General features: G+C 50.2%; 1 protein-coding gene across 1 annotated transcript in view; it reads right to left on the bottom strand.

Annotated features, from left to right (window-relative positions):
* Kcnn3 (potassium calcium-activated channel subfamily N member 3) overlaps window positions 1–18410 on the bottom strand; it is a 152438-nt gene extending 134028 nt beyond the window's left edge. The window contains exon 1 of the mRNA XM_034500367.2: window positions 17172–18410. Coding sequence (XP_034356258.1) covers window positions 17172–18272 — 1101 coding nt within the window. The 5' untranslated portion in view covers window positions 18273–18410. The remainder of the gene's footprint in view (window positions 1–17171) is intronic.
* Window positions 18411–18979: the final 569 nt, after the last annotated feature.

Here is an 18979-nt window from a genome sequence, read left to right as displayed (position 1 = left end):
ACAACAAAGACTGTGCAGGGGCTGCAGTGATGGCTCAGGCGTTAAGAGCACTGGCTGCTCTTCCAGAGGACAATTCCCAGCACCCACGTGGCAACTTACAACTGTCTGTAACTCCAGTTCCAGGGGATTTGACACCCTCACACAGACACATATGCAAGCAAAACACCAATGCACATTAAAAAAAAAAAAAGACCAAGATAATGTGGGCCCAGCATATGAGGCCTCTTGGAGGTAAGAGGGGTTCCTGGAAAAGCCCCTAAGTTTCTCCTTCTCACAGGCTCACAGGCTCTAATGTGGCTCACACCTCAGCCCTGTCTACAGATAAAACCTCCAATATTAAGAATGTAAAGACACAGAGATTAGAAACAAAGAAAGAACTTGGGGGGGCATGAATTTGAACATGAAGTTGAACACGGGCTTGTATTCAAATGTAAGAGCCTGGTGTGGTAGTGCATGCCTCAAATCCCAGCTATCAGAAGGCAGCAAGTGGATCTCTGTGGGTTGGAGGCCAGCCTGGTTTATCTAGCAAGTTCTGGACCAGCAGGGGCCTACATAGTGAGACCCTCAAAATAAAATTGAAGTCTTGAGTCCCACTTAGTCCAGCATCCCAGAGAAGACTAGTGTCACACTGCAGTTAGGATGATGACTTCATCCTCCCATTTGTCCTTGTAACAAGCCATCTACCCAGGCTTCTCCAACCTTTGCTGTTTGGAGCTGGGTAATGCCTAGCTTTGGTGAGTATTCCTGGCCCCTGCCCATTAGGTGTCTGCCAAATCCTTCCCTTGGTTGTGATGACCAAACATGTCTCCATGCTCTGCTACATGTCTTCTGAGGGCAGAAGCACCTTAGGTGGAAAGCCTTGGCTCACAGGCCAGGTAGATCCCAGGTCTCCCCCATCACCGCCTTCCCCACCTCTTGTTCCTCATCAACATCCCTCCTCAGACAGGCCGTCTCTCTCCACCAAAGGCCAGACAAGCTTGTGTGAGGTACTCCTGAGGTTCCTCATGGGAGACGAAAGGAATTAGCATTGACTGAGCCACCCTCACTCATTTGCATCTCCCTCGCCCGCACCACTGATGGGCAAATACAGCTGAAGATTAAGTTACTAAAGACAACTAGTGGCACTGAATGGATCAGAAGACCCACACCCAGAATATCTGACTGACCAATGAGGAGAGCTGGCCCACAGGTCCCAAAGCCTCAGACCCTCACCCTCTGGGACCAAGGCCAACCATCAAATACCAAGAAATCAGGAGAAGACATCTAAAGCCTTTCCTGTTCTTTCCTCACTCAGAAATGAAACAGTTATAGCAGCACGGCTTAGTGGTCCCCAAGAGCCCTGGGAGAGCCAATAGGCTTTGGACATAGTGGTTTGGCTAGAGAACAGGAGACTGACACCTCCCAACACCTAGCCTCACCTCTGAGCTATCTTTTCAAGCTCACTGATACACACACACACAGCCCACAGAGTTGAAAGTGTTAGAACATTAGGGATCCATGGGGTCTATCTTATTTCAGACATCTTCTGGCCATACCGTGGGAGTCTCTGGTCACTTCTGACCCTATCCATCAAAGCACTCTGGGGTCAACCCAGAACAGGGAGACTTGATCTTCAAATATGGACTGACCCAGAAAGACCCTATTAGCTTCCTGTGACCTTTGGGAACTAAACACCAATCCAGCTATAACCATTTACTTGGCTTGAGTTCTATGTGTACCATTTTGTTTCTTGGCTGGGGGCGGGGAGATGGCATGGGTGTGGTCCTTTTGTGCTGCTCTTCACCTTCTGCCTTTAAACAGTATCTCTTTGCTGTTCACAACTGCATATGCTAGGCTAGTTGGCTTGTGTGCATCCAAGGAGTCGCCTATCTCTGCCTCTCACCACACTCTGCCCTGGGATTGCAGACACTGCTGCATCCATTTTTATATGTGTTCAAAGTATTGGGGGCAGGGGGTGTCAAAGTTGAGTCTTCACACAGGTACAACAAGAGCTTTCCCCATTCAACTCTCTTCTCAGCCCCTTCTTAATGTTCTAAATATGTATTTATTCTGTGGGGCTGGGGGGTTAGGCATCCCAGAGCACACATGTGGAGGTCAGAGGAAAACATGCAGGAGTCCCTTCTCCCCTTCCGCCATGTGTGTTCCAGAGATTGGGCTCCAGTTGACAGGCTTATCCATAAGCACCCTTACCCTGCTCAGACATCTTGCCCACCCCTTGGTTTTGTTTTAAAGAATGCCAACCTTGTCCCAAACTGTCCTCTGGAATGCAAAGAAAGCTGTCTATCATGGCAAGGGGCTAGACAAGAACCTTCTATAACCCAAGTGTGAGTCTCATAAATCTCCCAATTTCTAGGGCACTACACACCCAGTAACTAGGGCTACCCTATGCCCCTTGCCCCCCCCCCCCACACACACACACTTCACCAGACTCAGCAGAAGCCTACCTATCCTTCCAAACACTGCAAGGACCAACCACTTTTATCATCTGGCTGCTAATTCTGGGTCTCCATCACCACAGGCCTTCACCTAAAGTGTCCCCAAACCTCTCATGGGGCTTCCCTGTCTGTGCCTAACTCTAAAACCAAAGCCATCCTGTTGGCCTCTGCTCAGAGCCCTCACCTGATGCCATCTCACCAGGATAAAGGGCAAATTCTTCACAGCGTGCTTCAAGTCCTGCCTCCTGGCTGGCTTCAGTCCCTTCCCGTCAGCCAGGCAGAAGGGGGGCTCTTCACTCCTGGGGAGTCTCTGATGGATGTCACAAGTTCCACCAAGCCCCACTGCCGTGGCTAGTGTGAGGGATTTATGCGTACATTTTGTTATCAATTATTCATCTGAAAACTGATGTACCAGGGAGTGGGGGACGTAGCTCAGTAGTATAGCATGTGCCTAGCAATGTGAAGCCCGAGGTTCAACCCCTAGTACCAAAATAAATAACTATAAATTCTAAACTGGTTCACCATTAATTTATTAGAAAACTCTAAAGTATGCTTGCAGCAACGTGAATGTTTATTTAACTATAAATTTTATGGACTCTAAAACAGTGTAAGTGTTTCCAATGAAGATTTAGTGTCTGTCTGAGATGAGCCGTCAGATATACACCAGACATAGCACAGCGGATAGGATGGAAAACATCTCATTGAAATTTTTTACATTGCTTACGCATTGAAATTGTAATATCTTGCTTCATCACATGAAATGAAAATATTAACAAATTTCATATGTCCTATATTTAAAAATATATGGCTACTGGGAAGCATAAAAGGACCAAAATAGTCCATGTTCTACATCTACTGGACAGAACTATCCAGACCGTGGCAGGCACAAACCCGATCCAGGCCTTCAAAAAGCTAGTCCCTACCTCCATGGCCAAGAACGCCTGGCTGGCTCACCAACCTCAGACCTTCACCAAATGTCACCTTCTCAGCAAGGCCTCCCCTGAGCACTTATTTGAGATGACCAGCTTCCCCTCAGAATGCCATGCCCTCCTCGCTCAGCTTTCTTTTTCTTCATAGTACTTCAAACATCATATATAATTAGCTGATATCCTTTACTGTTGGGTTCAGCCATGGAAATGTATGTCCCCAAGGGCAAGACTCTGGCCTACTGTGGTTTTTCCTACTGTGTTGTGCTAGAATAATTGGCTGGCCCCTCACAGGTGGTCACTAGCCATCTGTTGGCCAGGTAAAAGTACATGCTTTTCTGCCTGGACAGGAAGCTTCTCAAGGCCTATATCTAGCACATAGTAGTTACTCAATGGAGGCTGTTGCCCAGTCACTGAGGAAACAGAGGCAGCTTAGCTGAACTATTCATAGAAGGCAAAATTGAGTAGCAAAGGCTCTGAATTGAAAGGGTATCCTGCACCTGCCCTGCCCCACTGCTACCTGCTCCTCTCTCCTTATCCCCAAAACTGTTCCCCATCAGCTCAACAGCCTTGGAACCTCTGGGGCGTTGGGGGACATCATTTCTCTCTCTTCTATCAGTTTTTATTCTCCCAGTGAGAAGACAAATCTGCTTCCCCTCTGCCAGAAGGCCTCGAGCCACGGCTCCTTACATTATAGTAATTAAATCCCTGCTGCTCAGAGGGTTCAGGAGACAAACAGGCCTCATGCCAAGGGCTGGCCTGCAGGGAGAGGGCAGCAAGGAGGGCACCTGGCCAAAGGGCCTGTCTCTCAGCCGTCTCCTGATAGGGAGGAAATCCACTTAGCTGCATTACCTTCACACGTGGGACATGAAGATAACCCTCCAGCCCACCCTTCCAGTAGACCCTGCACACACTGACAGGTAGTACCCTGCCACCAGAGTGCCGCCATTTTCTTCTGTTCACTCCCCAGTTCCATGTTATCACCAGCCCAAGATGTAAGGAGACTCCTCCAGCTCCCTGCTCCATTCTCCAGATGACAAAATAAATGGCCAGCCGCCAAGCTTGCCCATGCCTAGCCAGAGAGGTTCCCACCAGCCACCCACAATCTCAGCTAACCTTTACTGAGTGCCCAGTGTATGGCAAAAGCCATGTCCCAAGCTTACTGACAGAAGCCTGTCCTTTCCCACAGAAGCCTAACAGCCAGGTTACCATGAACCACCAGGGACATTGTGAGTCGGGTATGTTAGAGCAACTTCCTAAAGCTAACAAGTAACAGAGCAGGGCTGAGACCTGGAGAGTCTGTAGGAGACCTGTGGCAGGATAGACACATGGGGCCCAGATGACTCTGTCTGGAGGAGCTAAGGAGTAGAACCCATTCTAGCCCTCAGGGGAGGGGACAACAGAAGCCAGGTTTAGAAGTCGATTTAGCGAGAGCATTATCAATGTAACTGTAATAATATTTGATGCTCACCACACCCTTCCCAAAGCCTTTTCTTTATCTTGTCTCCATCACAAAACATACTCCCCCAAGGAGGAAACATTATTGTCCTCATTTGCAAACCTAGAGTCACAGAGCCACAGAGCCACAGAGCCACAGAGCCACAGAGCCACAGAGCCACAGAGCCACAGAGCCACAGAGCCACAGAGCCACAGAGCCACAGAGCCACAGAGCCACAGAGCCACAGAGCCACAGAGCCAGGACAGAAACTCAAAGAGTGTGCAGGCCCAACCTTCCCTGTTCCTGGCTCCTGGAGCTCCCACAAACCTGTACATCAAACTGACAGCACTCTGCCCACCCCTCCACACATCCCAGGGGTGTCAGACCAGGTGAGTGGGCCAGTAAGAAGGAAGATAAAGGGACAGCTAGCAAAGTGAAACTCTGAAAGACTGAATAGGATTTGGTTTGGTTTGTTGGCTTGAAAGACCACACTCTCTGTAGTGGTACATGCCTTTAATCCCAGCACTTGAGAGGCAAAGGCAGACAGATCTCAGAGTTCAAAGCCAGCCTGGTCTGAAGAGCAAGTTCCAGGACAACTATGGCTACACAGAGAAACTCTGTCTCAAAAAAAAAACCAACCAAACAACCCAACAAACAAACAAACACAAAGAAAGAAAGAAAGAAAGAGAGAGAGAGAGAGAGAGAGAGAGAGAGAGAGAGAGAGAGAGAGAAAGAAAGGAGAGGTGAGAGAGTGGGGGGAGAGAGAGCGAGACCAAGAGCCAGCCTGCTGCCACCTGTCTGCTGGGCAAGAAGGCTTCAGCCACTCTACCCTGTGCTCAGGTCCCGGCTCCGACGCTCCTAGCTACAACACTCTGGGCAGTCCACATATCCCTTCTGAGGCTCCAGACCAGCGTCTCTCTAAATGGGGCTACTGATGTCCACCTCAAATGTTGTAGCGAGGCATTAATATGGAATGTGAGGACACAGAGGAGACCCTTTGAAAATATTCCTTATCTTCTCCCCTTTCTGTTTCCTCTTTTCATCACTGAATTAGATACCCATACCCACTTGGAGTCTCTCTCTCTCTCTCTCTCTCTCTCTCTCTCTCTCTCTCTCTCTCTCACACACACACACACACACACACACACACACATTTATTTATTTATTTACTTATTTACGGAAGAGCATGTGGAAGTCAGAGGACAGCTTACAGAAGCTAGTTCTCTCCCTCCCCCACCTGGGGTTTGAACTCAGAAAGTCAGACTTGGCAGAGAGCAGCTTTATCCTCTCAGCCTGCTTTATCCTACTGGCTCTGCTGTTGTTTTCAAGGAAGAGAGAGGAAGCATCTGCTTTAAGACTATGGCATACTCTCCCAAGCTGCTGAGACAGAAATATTGTCTATGATGTCACCTGCCCATGATGAAACCCTCCAGACTCAGCCTACATCTATGTCTGGCTCCCTGCTCCCATCCATTTCACTCCTGGGGGAATCTCAGCATCCTTGACAACAGTCTGGACCAAGGAGGAGTGGGAACCTTGGACCGACCGACAACAGCCATGGGCTTTCAGGGCAGACATCAAAGGCAAAGGTCACCACTGCCACGAGCAAGAGCCTTTAAAAGGCCATGCCTGTCCTGCTTGCTTGCTCACTTTCTCCTTGTCATCCTGGACATGAAACCCAGTGCCTTGAATAAGTTAGGTAAACAACAGACAGATTTACATTTCCAGCCTCGCCCACAACTAGTTCCCACTGCTATCCTCAACAAGAAAAATTAAAAATCCCACCTTCCATGGCTGAGAGATGGTTCACTGGTTGGAAGCACTGGCTGCTCTTCCAGAGAACTGGGGTTCGATTCCCAGCATCCACATGACAGCTCATAATTTGTCTGTAACTCCAGTTCCAGTGGATCTGACACCCTCACACGGATACGCATGCAGGCAAAACACCAATGCATATAAAACAAAAATAAATCATAAAAAAATAAGCATTAAAAAATAAATTAAAAAAAAAATCCCACCTTCTGCTGTGCCAAGCCAGCCAGCAGTCAGTTACTGCTCCCAGGCTTCAGTGAAAGAATAAGTACTTTTAAGAAGAGATGGCAGGGCTGGAGAGATGGCTGAGCAGTTAAGGCCATTGGCTGCTCTTCCAGAGGTCCTGAGTTCAATTCCCACCATTAATTAATTAATTAATTTCCCAGCATAGATAGATAGATGAGAAATACATACATACATACATACATACATACATAAATACATGATATATAAATAAATAGATAGGCATAGAAGACAGACAGACAGACGGACAGACAGACAGACAGACAAGAGAGATGGCAGAGAGCCGTGTGCTGGGTAAGGAGAGACCCCCAGATCCTAGTCCTCAGGGGCACAGATCCTTCCACTCCTGGCACCTAGGATGCTTGGAGAAGGATAGGAGAAAGGAAAAGAAGGAAAGGACAGAAACCCAGACTCCCCAGATTCCTGCTGCACCCCTACTTCTTACAATGCAGAGTGCTCTTGAATGACTCACATAGCCTCTCTGGACCTTGGAATCCTGAATGGTGGTCCCTGCCCTGCCTTCCTTCCTCAGCAAAGTGGGCCCTGTGCAGGAGTCATGCCCACCCAGGTTGTTGGAGCTTGGCCATTCCAGACAGGTATGACACTACTTAAGGAAGAAATGCCCCCAGCTATCCCCAGAGACGGCTTGTTAGGGTCCTCTTCACAATGGCCTCCAGGTCCAAGCCCCTCCAAACACAGTGGCCTGGACCATGGCCACACTCTCACACTTAACATGAGAAGGCACAGCAGCACCTTTGGCAGCAGCTCCAGATGTCTCCATGTGCAGGAGCTGTGTGAAAAGTTAACATCTCACCCGCTGGAAGTAGGAAGAGGAAAAAAAATGGCTAAGCCCCAATCTGTTAACATCAGAAACCTCACAAAGGAGAGAAGGCCCAGGGGGGGAAACAAAACAAAACAAAACAACAAAAAACAATCCTGCTAGTAGAACCTCACTCAAATGTGGGCAGGTGGCAGCTCAGGGGAAGGTGTGAGGAGGAGCCGCCAGCCTGGGAGAGGTGTCAGCCAGCCACTGCGCTGGCCACTTACTCAACTGTTACCAAGTGTGAGCCTCACTGGGCCAGTGAATGTCAGTACTCCCATTTACAAATGGGGAAACTGAAGCTCAGAGAGGTTGAGTCATGGTCCTTAGGGTGACTCAGCAGTAAGGGTAGGTCATAGTTAGGACCCAGAGCAGTCCTGGTTCTTCCTGACTCCCCGAAGCCTTCTCCAGTACCAAGCTACCCACTAGGAAGGGGCTGTGGCAATCATGTGATCTTACAGCCTCCTCCCTCGTTGCTGGGTGACCCTCTGTACAAGGCTCCGTTTTGGACTTCTCCAGGCTAAACACCAAATAACTGGCCTTGAACATGCTAGGTAGGAGACAAAGAACCTGCAGCTCCAAGGTAGCACCAGCCCATGCAGCCACACACTTGTCACAAGCTTCATTTAAGCCAATGCTCATGCTCAGTTGACACTGAGTGACCTTCTTATCCTTTAAAAAAATGCCCAGCCAGCTGACTCCACAATAACAGATGCTAATTTGCATATTGTTTCACACATCATCTGCCCGCATCACTGAGGCTCTGTTCAGAATATAATGCAAGTAGCTTGTGATTGGGCCTTGGGATGGGAAAAAATGGCTTCCCAGGTTCCCTGGCATAGCTTCCTCTACCCAATTACTGTTGGTGCCCCCTGGTGCCTGGCTGGGAGCATGGTCTTAGTGTTAAGCAGGGTAAAAGAGGCAGAAGAACCTTTGAAGTTATACAAAGTATCCCTGTCTCAGGTGTTGAGAGGAAACTGTGTTCTCTTGATGGAACTCGCTGCAAGATGTAGTAGTCTTTACTTGCCTGGATCTGTCTCAGGCAGTCTCTGGGCTGATTCCTTCCCTAGAGCCCCACGCTCTCAATCTCATTCTGCTTGATCATCATGTGTCCCCCTGACCTTCCTCTCAGCCTCTGGCCTGGCCCCATGGGTCTATTTTTGTGCTCTCTCCACCTGTCCGATTTGAATGCCTATACCCAATTAGCTATGCCCAGGCCACAGACTGCCAACACTGAGTACACTCGTGACAGGAGACTCTAGAAGGCCAGGCCAAGCCACCATGACAGTCCCGCCTTCCCAAGAATGGCCCTCCCTCTCATTACACACTGAGACCTACCAACAGTAATACTGGGTGGCTTGGCCATTTTTCTTGAGAATGAGGGAAAGGTTCCATGTGCTCAACTCTTCCAGAGTCCTTTCTCCTAACCTGTAGCCCATCTTCTCTTCTCCACAACCACCTGGAAAGCATGCACAGGGGACACGTGTACTTGTGTCCTTTCAGACTTGGTCCTCCAAATGGTATCCTCTAATAAAAGCAACATCTGGCAGCCGCTGAGGTTCAATGCATGACCAGCTCTGGGGTGTACTACAGGGCACTAGGCTAGGTCCTACAATACAGACAGAAGTCCTGAGTGCTAGGTACTGTGCTTCAAAGAGGGATGCTGCATGCTATGGTACAGGGAAGGATTCTAGGTGTTATTGCAAGGAAAGGTGTTGGGTCCTATGATATAAGGAGGACTTGGAGTTCCCTCTTACCATCTGAAGACACAGGGTTCAGCAAATTCCCCACCACAGGTATGGCACAGAGTTAAGATATAGACTTAGATGCCAACCCCTTAGCTACCATACCAGAGTGTCCATAACAGGTAAGATCATATTTGAGGGGGGAAAGAGCATTGGATCTTTAGAGTTCCTGGCAACTCACTATTAAGTCAATCATTGGGCCCACAGCCCTGGCAGGAGGGTGTTGATCCCTGCTCAGAACCTCTTAGGATGAAGTACAGCCCCTAATATCTCTCACAGTCTTCTCTTTCCTCCCATCTGCCCTTGTATGCACATCCTGGGGACATCTTCAAGATACCTGTATAGATTGTATTTCACACATACTTTATCTCCTATCCCCTGGTCCTACACAAATGAGTCTCTCCACAATGGCTCATCTGATCCTCCCATAATTGCCCCACCTTCTACAGGGAGCCTCCAGCATGTCCAGCCCAAGTTCCTCTGCCCCGTCTAGTGTTTCCAAGCACCAATAACATAAACCGCCCAATCTGGATCGATGTTGTCTGGCTGTCTGACTGCCCGCAGGATACCCCTGGAGAATGTGGCTTTGAGAACAATGGCTCAGCCAGCCCTTGTGGGGGGATATGACCTGGAGGCAGCAAAGGAGTTCCGCTCTTAGGTTTAAGTGAGTTAAGAGCAATCACAAGAAGCACCAAGTACCAGCACCTCCTTGGGGCTCCTTAAAAGCACAGGCAAACCCTTTTCAGCACCCGCTGTGCTTATAGCACTAAACAAAGGCACAGAAAGTGGGGAAAAGTCAAGAAAGAAGAAAATTCTAGAATAGCAGTGGAGAAATCCTCAGAGATGTCCTCACTCAGTTCCTATCTTTCTGGTTTGGAAATTAAAATAAATAAATAAATAAATAAATAAATAAATAAATAAATATAAAAAGCTAGTAGTGTACCTCAGCTCTGAGGTTCATTCTAGAACTATCTAAGAAGGGGGTCTGATGGCTCGATTTTCTCAGCTGGAAAATACGGTTGGTTGTAATGATCCTGAGCCACTGTGGGGACATGCAGAGTAGCAGTTGGACTGTGCCTGTGAAATACACGATACTGAGCCCCAACTCCCCATTACCACCTCAGCAGCTGCACTGGAAAGGAAGATGAAAACTAAAAGACGATCTAGGCAGGAAGGAACAAGGTAAGCCAGCCAGCTGGGGGTGAGGGGAGGATGCACAGTGGCTTGTGGGCGGGGCAATGGTCCCGAGTCCCGCCGTAGGTACCTACAGTAAACCTACACAAAGCAAGCTCACTTTCCCTGTAATCCCCACAGCTACTTCTTCACAATTTATCCAGGGTCACAAAACAATGGATGGCCATACTCCAATAGAGGAAACATCTCAGGGACCCACCATGGGCCTACCCACAACTTCAATGAACAGGCTGCCTACCCCTAGGGAGCTGGTTGCCCTACAGAACTTTCTGTCTGGGTTCCTGCACCAAGAGCTCCCATTCCAATCACATTCTGCCTATGTCTTGGCCAAGCTTCTTCTAGCCCAATATTCTGTATTTCTGATCTCTGGCCCATAGATTTTGGTCTGTTCCTTCTATGAATATATCAGAAGCTGGGAGTGCTGAACCAGGAGGATAGTTCCATCAGCAAAACACCTTCCATGCAAGCACGAGGGTCCGAGTTCAATCTCTAATATCCATATTAAAACTAGGGTACAGGGATTAGGGTTGGGGTTAGGGTTAGGGTACAGGGGTTAGGGCTAGGGTAAGAGCAGAGACAGGAGCCCTTGAGCTCGTAGGCCAGCTTACGCTAGCTCAGTGAGCTCCAGGTTCAGTGAGAGACCCTGTCACAAAAATAAAAGACACCAGACACTGACCTCTGGCTTCCACATGTACACATCATACAACACATGCAGAGATAATGTAAGCAATCTGAAAGGACAAGAAAGCAATCTGGGCTGGAGAGATAGCTCAGCAGACTGTTTACCTAATAGGTACAAGGTTCTGTCTGCATTGAAACTCCAAAATGGAAACACACATAGACCCACATATGTGCACATGCACACACACACACACACACACACACACACACACACACACACACACACTATAAGCAAGGCATCCAGCAGCAGGCACAGAAACTTAGAGTCAAAAGGGCAGGATTCTTATCTCAGTACCACGCCCACTGGCAGTGTTAGCTTAGTGAGTGATTTCATCTGCATAGGATGCCTCCAGCACCACCTACTTCTGGGACTCTTGGGTGTAAAGTCATCCAGTTCTTAAGAAAAAGGTCCTCGCCTTCCCTCACCTGTCACTCAGCAGCAATTCACGCAGGAGCAGTGTGGGGCAGAAAGAAGCAGTGTGGTCCCTGCCCCCAGCCTCTCCCCTGCCTCCCGAGCACCTGGGGGTGGAATGACAAGGGGAGGGGGCCTTGAAAACCCATTAGCCTCCTCCGGACTTTCCACACAAGAAAAGGCACTCGAGTTTTCCTCCCCACAGCTCCTGAGAGCAAGCAGTCTTAGAATTACCCACCCTCATTATTTAAAGAGGAACTGATGGCTTTCTTCTCTCTCTCTCTCTCTCTCTCTCTCTCTCTCTCTCTCTCTCTCTCTCTCTCTCTGGGGTTTTGAGAGAAAAACAACTACCAATGAATGCTCTGGTGGTCCTGTCATAGTGCAAAGAAAAGGGATATTGTGTCAGTACAGTACAACCGCCCCTCACCACACACACACACACACACACACACACACTTCCCCCCAGTGTGCTTCATAAGCAACTGGCATGGAACTAGAGCTCTCTGTTCTGATTACATTTGCCTCAGAGACTGAGTCACAGCCCAGGTTACTCCAATTGTGTATTGGTTTTCTCTACATAATTTTTTTAAGGGGATCTTTTGAGGCTGGCCTCGTACATCCTCCTTCCTGGAAGCTAAATGAGGGAATCACAGGCCATGGAATAGCTTTCTAATTAGCTTATTCAGAAGACAAATGCCTAGCCACTGTCCCAGTGCCCAGTGCTGCCTGTGGGGAAGGGAAGTCTGAAAGCCCTGTGGAGCTTGTCCCCAAGATAGTTATAAACAGTGGGTGACGTGGAAAGGAAAGTAGGTGACAAATTACTGGTAATCCTATAGGTTACGAAGATCTGACTCATTTGCTCACTGTCCACAAAGAATATAAATAAATGGTCACCATGGGGGCGGGGTTGTGGCTGCTTCACACTGTCAGATCTGCTTGTACTCCCTGGGCTGCATGGTCAGTATGCCCTGTGACATGCAGACCTGGGGCCCTTGGCTGCTAGCTCTCAGGGTCCTGCAGCCAAAGTGCTTTATGGAGTCTGCCTTCATATCCTCAGAAGGCATCTTATAGGGGCTCCACACCAGGGTCCGGCCTGTTTCTACCTCTCCATATGCCTGAAATCATAGTTACTGGTGCCCTCCAAAATCCTCCAGAAATACATGCTCCGGCAACCAGTAACCTAACCTAGGAGGCACTTGAGCCCAAAGGGGACAGGCAGGGTCCTTCATCCTATGTACCCTGGCTACCACTCTGTCCTTGTGCAACTAAGACCTCCATCCCAGGAAGGCAGAGGATCGGGACTGAGATGTGTCTCAGATGCTGGAGACATGCTTGGTAGAGTGTTTACCTACGGTGTGAAGCTGTGGCTATCACCCCACACACACACACCCTTCAAAGACCAAAAATAAAAGCCTGGAATACTATCTGTCATTCCACCTGAAGGCTGGAGGGACTTTCTGATATCTGTGAGGCCAGCAACAAATTGGCCCAGGCCAAGAAACCACCATTCTCTGAAGAGTCTGCAGTAGGGACCTCCTCTAGCTGCTCAGAACTAGCTCAGGATGGTGACCCACTAGATGGTCTGAGGAAGGAACAGTAACAAGAAGTAAAAAAGAATGTACCCAAGGGAGCAGATAGGGACTCCTGTACCTGTGACTGCTTCATCCTAGCAACAGACTGAGCTGGGGTATCAGAAAGGAACAGGACAAGAAGTCTGGTTGGGCAGACAGGAGAGACCACAGAGCAGAGAGAAGGCAGAGATGGAACTCTAGGCCAGTGGTGGAGAAGCTATGGAGACTGTAAAAAAAAACTATAAAAACAGACAACTACCCTGCTGCCCAGCTTGAGGAAGCAGCCACAGGCTGAGGCCTGATGTCCTGTCAGGGTATTAAAGAGGAGAGAGCAGGTCAGGCTACCCCTAACTCCTTGGATCCAGTAGAGAATTACTGATAGTGTAAAGTAAAAGGGCTACATGGGTCAAACCAGCTCCAGGAGAAAGAAAAGAACACAGTAAGAAAAAAACAACAACAACAGAAAAAAAAAGCTAAATCCCCATTGCCCTTATCCTGTTAGACACTAACAGTTAGAAGAAGTCATAGGCAGAGACGGATCGTCAAGACTTCCAAACAAGAGCTAGAGACTCAGCCTTCTCCTGTTGCCTACGTTTCCAAAGAGGAAACCCACCTACTAAAGACTATGAAGGTGGGGGAGAATGGGGGGGGGGGGAGAACAGGAGAAGCAAGAGAAGGGAGGAAAGGAGGGAGGGAGAGAAGAAAGGAGGGAGGGAGGGGAGGAGGGAGGGAGGGAGGGAGAGGGGAGAGAGGAACAAACTAGAGCCCCCATTCAGCTCATAGACAGCCTAGCACCTTTTAGGGGTCCACACCGCCCCCCTCGCCAGGCTCCCACCTCTTTTCTCAGTGGAACTTCCTTCCAGTGCCATCACCTACAGCCTGTGAGGGTGGGAGCAGGGAAGCACTTTGTCCCCATTTCTCAACCTCCTCACACTGGCTGACTCCCTTTTGCACCCACTTTGAGCACACTTGGGGCATCTGCCACATTGCTTTTCTCCCAGACACCTGGGCCTGCGTGATGAATGCCTCTCTCAGCTGCAGGTATCAGCCAAGGGTAGGTGACAGCAGGGACAGTCTTGTGAGGTAAAGCAGAGAACTTCAGAGTTAGCTAAGGCCCAAGGTTTCAGGCCATCCGTCACTCAGAGGAAAAGGAGCCTGTCCTTCACAAGGGCCTTTGAATGGAAACTGCCATTGTAGGTACCCAAAGTGACTGGTCACCTGGTCTATCCTTGGGCTTCCAGAATCATCATTAAAGTGGGGCAGGCACACAAGAACTCTAGCAAAGGAGGGTTACTCGTCCATCCTGAGTGTCTCTGGGCTCTTCTGCCACAGAGCCCATCCCCTGCACCCCAAAGCTGGGGAGCTGACACTTTTCCCCAACAGCTGCCTATGTTTAAAGACAGTCTCCAGCCAGACCCAGATCCCTTGTAGAACTTTCTCCTCCCTCCCCAAGTCTTACTTTCCATCTATTTCAGAGCCAGCGTTAGGTTACAGAGGAAGAAGGTGTCTCTCTCCTCGGTCATTACAAACAGCCACAGCCGACCCCTCTTACATGAGCAAGGCGCTCTGGAGGGCCTTGACCTCATCTGACTCAGTCTCCCCACCTGAAAACTGGAAACACCCTTGCAGAGTATCATGACATCCAAGAGTCACGCAGCCAGCAGTGGCAGAGCCGAAACTCTAGATTTGGTCCTTCTCTTTGATACGATCCTGTTTGCCTCCATGGTAGATAGGGACATTTGCCTCATTAAACATTTTGTTGTTCCAATATCATCCCCAAGGTACACAGGAAGTGGTCACCTCACTCACTGAGGCAAGCAGGAGCTTCCTGGCCACTGTCCCTTACTGCCATCACCACCAGAGAATCAACGGCTTAGGAGTGGAGGAAGCACACACCTCGGGTGATCTCACCCAGTCAACACTTACAGCCTTCCTTCCTGGGAAAGCCTCTTCCCATGAGTACTCCATCAGAGAAGATAGTCATCCCTGCCTGCTGACCCCTACCCCCCCCCCCCAACACATTCAGACAAATGATCATGGATCCCATACTCAGAGCTGGACACAGCCACTGACTCCTAGAAAAGACGTTTCCTTAACAGCCACGACGGGGACCACTGAAAAGAACATGCTAGTGCCATGCCACACCTCCGGGATGTGGGCTTCCACGGATTTCCCCTAACAAGGGTTCCTAATTCCCAGGGGGTGGTTGCCAGGCCATCTCCTAAGCAAAGCACACAGCAAAAGAGGCAGCTCTAAGGAGGCAGGGAACAGAGGGACCTGCAGCCTCCCAGGCTCTCATTACAGGGAATGACTAAGAGAGCTGGGCTTCCAGGGGAAACCCCACTCTGCTCATGGAGAGGTCTGTTCATCCAGGAGCTATTTAGACTAAAGCAGCTTCCAAGTGCTCTGGCTTGGGCAGTCCCTGCAAAGCAGCAGGTCCCCGGAGGACGCTCTGCTGGGAAGTCTGGGCTCTGTCCACGCAGGTTGTCTGACAAGGAGCGTTGCCCATGTCAGGTTAAAGGGAGACTCTGGGAATGGGGGAAATCTGATCAGCACCTCCCAGGTTTTTGTGACTAGATCTCTACAAGGAATGTGACAGTCTCCAGCAGCTGTGCGCTGCCTGAAACAGGCTCTATTTGAAACCTCCAACAGCTGAGCCCCTCCCAGCTACCCGCCAGCCAGCCCCAGCCACCCCTTGTCCAAAATGACAAACAAATACAGAAATCTACAGAACAAGCAGGCACTCACACAAGTACACATATACACATGCAAACACCAACAAACTGAGGCCAAACGGCACAGTAGGGGAAACCGCTTGTCCAACAATTCCCTGCATCTCCAAGCCTTCCAGCATGCAGCTTCCTGGCAAGTACAGCATTGACAAAAACCCACCTTTCTCAACCTCCTTCCTCTGTGGGAAGGAAAGCCCTCTCCTCCGACTGAAAGGATAGAGCAATGGAGTGCCCCCCACCCCCAAGAGAGTGCCTTGTGCCTGCCGTTCTCCATCCAGTGTGCACACACACATACACTCATCTTTATTTATCCCAAGGAGAAGGAGTTGGGGTGGGAGGAAAGAACTAGGGCTGAGCTGGGGTGCCGACTCCCGTGACCCGCTGGGGAAGCCCTGTCATCCCATCCTAAGGAGAGGCGCTCCCCGTGTGATGCCAAGGCGGTGCCCATCTGCTCTGCCTGGGTAACACCTGTAGCCATTTTTATCAGGGCATGTTTACAAGGCAGCGGCAGGTTTATTCTGAGTCCTCTTTCCTGAGGGAAGGGACTGCTGATTTCCTCCACCTATATTTTTAACCCAGTGCCCTTGGGAGAAACTCGGGAGCATCTCTATTTTACCCTGGAGTCTCTCTGGAGAGAAAAGGGAAATAGAAACTTGGGAAGGAGGTTGGGGGGCCGGGGGGCTGGGGAATGGTACAGGATCCCCACCCCCAACCAGACATTTATTTCTTTTTTATCCTGGGGAAAATGGAGTAGAGCTGGGAGGGGAGATGAGGAGGGAAGTAGCAGGAACTGGCAAACACATCAAGGCAGAGTGTAATTAATTGGTGCGTTAAGCTGCTGGGTTATGCTTTAGTACGAGTGAGCCTGGAGGAAAAGAGCGATTTCTCAGAAGGGATTCTTTAATCCTCCCTAACACAGAGTGCAAATTAGACACAGTGTATGGGGATGTCCCCACAAAGGAGAGCAAGAAAGGGATTCTCACAGGACCAAGGAAGAAAACCATGGGAAGTTAGGATGGTCCATGTAACTAAGCAAAGGAAATCTCAATCTCTCTCTCTCTCTCTCTCTCTCTCTCTCTCTCTCTCTCTCTCTCTCTCTCTCTCTTTCTCTCCTCTACATACTCCTTTTGTTGAATGTATAAAGAGAAACCACAGTCCCTACCTTTGAGTACAAACCCCAAGACAGTTCGGTCTCTATCACCATAACAACAATTCCAAACATCCCAAAAATCAGAGCATAGTCACTCAGCCGCTTTCTCTTTTCAAACAGGGCCCTCCTGTGTCCCAGCTTATAGCCAATGTTTTGGTTTTTCCGCTTGTTGGCTTTGGGGAAGGTGGTGCTGCCGGCAGTGGTGCCGGCATGCTGGTGGTTGTGGGTAGCGTTGGGGTGATGGAGCAGAGTCTGGTGGGCATGGTTATCCTCCCTGGAGGAGATGATAATCTCTGGGGGGTTGCTGGGACCGAAGAGCTGGAGGGGTTGGCCCTCGGGCTCGGCCTCGATAAGGTTTCTCCGAGAGGCGCTGAGGCGGCTTAGGGGCTTCATGACCCCACCGCTGTATTTGCAGGAGCTCATAGCTATCTCCGTGAAGGGATTGCTGTCCCGCCGGTGCACCAGGGGGCTGGCCTGCCGGTGTCGGCTGCCTCCACCAGGCCCACTTGTGGCTGTGGAACTTGGAGAGTGGCCAAGCAAGTGGTCATTGAGATTTAGCTGGCTGCCTTGCCTGGAGGAAGGGTGGAGGATGGCGGTGGAGTTGGCTGAAGTGGGAGCCCTGAAAGCCGTGGGAGAAGAGTGCAACAGACCAGGATGGACAAGCTGGCTCTGGAGTTGGGCAAGCTGAGGCAGGGGGTGCAATGGAGCCTGCTGCTGCTGCTGCTGCTGCTGCTGCTGCTGCTGCTGCTGCTGCTGCTGAAGCTGCGGAGGCTGAGGCTGCAGCAAGGGTCCCGGAGGCTGCTGAGGGACTGCTGGTGGCGCTGGCGGTGGTGGCGGTTGCTGTTGCTGCTGTTGCTCGTCCCCAGAAGATGGACAGGGACACTTGGGGTCTTCATCCAGGTCCCCCACCCCCGAGTCATGGAAGTGCCCAGAAGTGTCCATCTTGGGGCCTGGCTGGGTTCCCTGCAGCACGACCCTCCACCCCAAAGCCACCCTCGTTCCAAAGATGACCTCAAAGAAAGCCAGGCATCCAAGCTTCCCCACCAGAAGTGTCTTGGCTCCAGTCCTCTCTCTTTGGTTTGCTTCAGTTCTCTGGGGCTGCCACTCGAGCATGCATTGTATTGGGCGGGTAGAAAAGCCAGGAGAGGAGCTGGGAGAAGGAGGAAGGGGCGAAAAGAACTCTATTCTGAAGGCGGTCCTCTAGGAGTGTATGAGGCAGACTCAGCTTCACTCCTCGCTGGCTCAATAGCTTCGCTCGCCTCCTCCTGACACTGTTATATGGCAAGCCAAACCCACTTATTAGCCAGCCTTTTCATTGGCTTGGCTTAACTCTCCAACCCCCTCCTAACTCCGCCTCCCTCTCAGGCTCCGCCTCCAAGAAGGGGCCTGCCATCCTTCGCTCCTCGCCGGGTGGCAGCGCAACGAGGGCTGGGAACTGTAGTTTTTGCTCCAAGACCACTACCACTCCAACCCCTCCACACTCCACCCCCCCGCACCCCACCCCCCGAGCTGAGCAGCTGCCTTCTTTCCTCTGGGAGGTATGGTCAGGATACTGATGCCCACAGCAATCCCAGCTGAATATTGGCGCTGGAGTCGTGGAAAGAAGGGATCGAGAGCATCCCAAAAGGGAAGCTGTCACCATGCTGGGGGAACCGGCAACGGAGGACAAACGTTGATTAATGGCCAGTGTCTGTGCAGGTTGTTTCACACATTGAATTCCAAAAGCCCAAGGGGATAGGGACTGTGCTCGCATTTTACAAAGAAGATTAACACTGGGAGACATTGAGCATGAAGCACCAGAAACGGAAGGGACCCATTCC

This window comes from Arvicanthis niloticus, chromosome 4 (genome assembly GCF_011762505.2).
Source record: "Arvicanthis niloticus isolate mArvNil1 chromosome 4, mArvNil1.pat.X, whole genome shotgun sequence".
NCBI classification, from domain to species: Eukaryota; Metazoa; Chordata; class Mammalia; order Rodentia; family Muridae; genus Arvicanthis; species Arvicanthis niloticus.
This window is presented reverse-complemented; position numbering and strand designations above follow the sequence as displayed.